This window comes from Haemaphysalis longicornis, unplaced genomic scaffold (genome assembly GCF_048455015.1).
Source record: "Haemaphysalis longicornis isolate Haplotype H1 unplaced genomic scaffold, Haemaphysalis longicornis Haplotype H1 scaffold_30, whole genome shotgun sequence".
NCBI classification, from domain to species: domain Eukaryota; kingdom Metazoa; phylum Arthropoda; class Arachnida; order Ixodida; family Ixodidae; genus Haemaphysalis; species Haemaphysalis longicornis.
In genome coordinates this window covers 106,916-111,092 of record NW_027526336.1, presented here as the reverse complement: position 1 = coordinate 111,092, position 4,177 = coordinate 106,916, and the positions used below count along the sequence as shown (strand labels likewise).

The 4,177-nt window shown below is 46.9% G+C and overlaps 1 protein-coding gene across 1 annotated transcript; it reads right to left on the bottom strand.

Annotated features, from left to right (window-relative positions):
- Positions 1-341: 341 nt before the first annotated feature.
- LOC144177713 (uncharacterized) lies at positions 342-2,545 on the bottom strand. Its single transcript, XM_077705283.1, has 2 exons — positions 2,226-2,545; positions 342-1,792 (listed from the first exon to the last, which is right to left on the bottom strand). Exons 1-2 carry the CDS (start codon positions 2,334-2,336, stop codon positions 404-406), a joined length of 1,500 nt encoding a protein of 499 aa, XP_077561409.1. The 5' UTR covers positions 2,337-2,545; the 3' UTR covers positions 342-403.
- Positions 2,546-4,177: the final 1,632 nt, after the last annotated feature.

Below are 4,177 nucleotides of genomic sequence, written 5' to 3'. Positions count from 1 at the left end.
AGGTACAAGATGACTGTGATTTGGGCGAGTTGGTGAAAGTTCATGATTGACAATCCAGGAAATAAATCAGTTGTGAGTGCAGCGCTGTCCTGTCTAACTCTCGTTCTTTTTGTGCCGTGTTTTCGCGCGCTGGATGGTCAATCATGAGTAGAGACCGGAAGTTTAGGCACTAAAAAAACGGGTTTTAGGCGCCTATTGAAGGCGCTCAAAATTGAAATTTAGGCATATATAGGCACTAAGTACTACCATATAGGCATATATAGGCTCGAATAATATTTACTCAGGCGGCGTATTTCAGTGCAATTTTTCGGTTTAGAGTAAACACAGGCTACAAACATCGGTATTTTGAAAATGCAATTTTATTTTCTTCATAAAACACTCAAGGGTGACGATTTCAAGATATCTAGGGTGACGCAACACTGTGCGAAAGGCTGTGGAAGCAGTGGCAAACAAGCACCATCTCCAGGTTTTCGGGCTTGAAGTTGTGCCTTCTGTCAGTCAATATCGTCTTGTACGCAGAGAAAGAACGCTCCACATCCACTGAGGTTAGCGGAGCGTACTTGTACTTTGGCACGTTGGATGTTTTGATTCCATCTGGAATCGCGGTATGTCCGCCGCTCAAAACCTCAGACAGTTCCGTCAGCGTCGAAAATCCGGGATTTCTGTCCAACACAGACTTAAGCTTCTCTATAGCTCTGTCAGCAACCGGTCCCCTGGGAGCACTAGCGAACCTTTCCTGTGCGTCCAAAATCAGCTGAATATTTTCAGTCAGCGTTGTGCCCGAACTTTCAAGTTTCTGTATTGTTGTTGCCAAGAACGTGAAATGGGCACACAAATAGGCCAAGTCACATGCAAGTGTAACATCATGTAGAACCTTCTGGGCCCTTCTCACGGCGACACTCTCATCTTCAGCAAAGCTGCTTACAACAGCCTTGACACCGTTTAAGTGTTGGTTGTAGTATTCCACTGCCGTCAGCCAAGTTCCCCAGCGGGTAACAACAGGCTCCGGTGGAAGAGGTACACCCGGCAGCTGCTCCCTGAAAGCACGAACGCGGGAAGGAGCCTTGAGGAACACCGCCTTCCCTACAGCTATCAGTTCGTTGACCGAACTGAACGACTTTCGTAGCTCTTCACACACCCGATGAATCCCGTGAGCAAGACAAGTGACGTGCAATAGTTCTGGGTAAAAAACCTTGAGAAGTGCACCAGCCTTAAGCATATAAGCTGCTGCATCTGTGTAGAGCAGCAGTACTCGGTCGTCGTGGGCTCCGGAGGGGTACAGAAGCTTCAATGACGAGTTCACGAAGCGGGCGATGGTCTCTCCGCTAGTTTTTTCTAGCTCTTTTGAGCAAACCAGGAAGGGTGTTGTTTTCTCTTCTGCGTCAAGCTTTCCGACTACAAAGTGACCGAGTACTCGTCCGGTGACATCTGTCGTCTCGTCCACAGAAATCCAAATGTGGAATTCACCGATTTCTCTTCTAATTTCTTGTAGCGTCTTCTCGTACAGTGGTCGCAGGTACTCCTTGCGAAGAGTCGACTCTGATGGTACCTTTTGTTTGCAGTACTTTTGCAAGAAATTCTTGAAAGTCTTGTTTTCGATTTTCGCCCAAGGGATGTTAGCAGCGACTAATGCTTCGCACAGGTCAGCGCTGAATTCACTTTTTTTTCCTTGAGCAATACTTTCAGCCAGGAACGATTGTCTTGATGTCGACGGCTGGTTGCGCAGAGCATTGGCTTGATGCAGTGCTGTTCTTTCATGCTGCTGCAAGTGGAACTTTTTTTCACAGGGTACCTGCGCGAAGAAAACAGTAACGAAAACTAAGATATTGCGTAAGGCACGTGAAACGTTGCTAGTGTACTTTTGCTTTTAGTCATGTAGAGTTGTAAACCTGACAATACCTCAAGGAATGGCGAAGTTGGCCAGCTGCGCAATAGCAGGTAACCGTTTTTAAAATCATGATGCTTATACAACAATCCGACCAACACTGTGCCGGAAATTTTCAATAAGGAAGCCAGTTCCCGAATTAGGTTGCAAACATTGCACAACAATGAATAGCAGTTACCGTAAAAAGTTCTTAAAACGCACATTATTGGCAAGTTCTGAGCATTCAGAATAAATTTAGCGTAAGCACTGTTGGAGGCGTCACGTTTACGGTTGGTCCAGTGTTCACGTCAAGTGCATGATATCGTTAATTAAGATCAAGTGGAAAGTATTGTATTCTCACCTGCTTTCCGCAGGGTTGGCAGAATACTGTTTCTCCGTCGACGGTGTAGCACTGCGATCCACTGGTCCATTGCCGGATAAGGACACTTTTCGGCGTCTTAATCTTCGGCATTCGTCGGCAGGCTTCGGACGGATTACGGAGAGAGCAGAAACGCCAACTACGCTGACGTGCTGGCTGTAGTGATAGGGTCAATAGGTTTTCTCTTAATCTTGCCACAAGCTAGCCTCGCGCTGCCTCTCTAGGGCACGCTCTAGCCTCGCCCGCGTGCAATCTGCGCTGCAATATTCTCGACACCAAACAAATCCGACCTTTTTTTTGGGGGGGGGAGGGATTCGCGAGCAATTTGTAATTGTTTTGCATTGTTTAGAAAGGCTTTTCGAAATCCCGTCCGAGGTAAATAAGTGGGAAAGGGTTCAGATTTATTTGCAATTTTTTAAGCAGAAGGAAAGGCGTGAAAGTCAATGTTGCGCATCTTGCCGAGAGAGTAGCTGAGCTTTCCCGCAGTACCGTCCTGGCCTTGAGAGGTAGGGCTTCCATTGGCCGGCTCCCTCGCAGGCTGGCGCTTGCGCGCTATCGTTGGGGGCGCTAGCAGACGACGCGCCGACGGAACCCGCAAGAATCTTTTTATGCCGCTAGCATTCAATAAAAACCCTTAAAAATGCTAAATACAACGTTTTCAATTGCTCTCTTGTTTTCTTCCAAACAAGCCAGTGCGAACCCATTTCCAACGCCAGCGCGCCTCGTCATTTTCATTACTTCATACCCCCATTCACAAACATACTGTTTTCTATACTCGCTGCACGCCGACTGGTTGGGGGACAACGCGTACTCTTTATTTTCACCTTGCATGCCTTGCAGACTAAATTCGACGAGACCATTCCTCAAAACACGTGTTCTCCTGTCTGTGACAAAACAATTTATGCCACTGTTAGCACTGTATTATTGCGCGAACAATATATAGGGCATTTCTGGTAATATTTCCGTCGCTACGCGTCCCTCTGTCAAACAGCCAGCGACATAAACCCAAAAACGGTAAAGTGAGATAGCGCTTAGAGATCGCCGGCTGCGTGAGTGACGAGAGCGACGGTGCTAAGAATACTTTAACAGGAGTGCGACTGAGCGGCAGCTGCCTCTGCAGACGTGCCCGTCAGTCACGGGGAGTCTCGGCGGGTCTCTGTGACTCCTGCCACTGATTGCCCGCGTTGTATAATTATCGAGCACGCAGCCAGTTTAGGGTGGCAAACGAGGAAGAAATGAAAAATACTGCGGCTAATGGCGATACTGGCAGACTACAAAAGGAAAGACAGGCAGCCAAAGCCGCTGCTAGAGCGAGAAAACGAGACCGCTGAGATTATTAGAACGCTAAGCATGGTTGGCATAGTGTAGGAAGAAGATGATGATATTTTTGTGGTTATACGCTTTACTGAGTGGGCTGAAAGAAACTCTGCGTGGCGGATGTCTGAAGAGAAAGGAATGAGCATCGGGCGAGGCCTCAAGTTAGCAATGGAGAGAGACAAGATGCTCATGCATTCCCATCAGTCCAACAATAGATTTCCTTTTTTTCCATCGAGATATACGACTGATTGAGGCAAAGTCTGTACTCGACAGCACAAAAAAGGCATTTATAGACGCTTAAAAGCTTGTATAGGCACGAACCTCAAAATAGGCACGTATAGGCACAATCAACTATTGCTTAAAATGTTCCCCTTCCTTTAGTTCATGCTTATATGTTAAATAGGCTCGATACGGACTGGAATAAAAAATAGGCATTTTGCCTAAAGTTCCGGTCTCTAATCATGAGGTTTTAGGTAGGTAGGTAGGTAGGTAGGTAGCTTGGTAGGTAGCTAGGTAGGTAGGTTTTAGGTAGCTAGGTAGGTAGGTAGCTCGGTGGGTTGCTAGGTAGGTTTTAGGTATATAGGTAGGTAGGTAGGTTTTAGGTAGGAAGGTAGGTA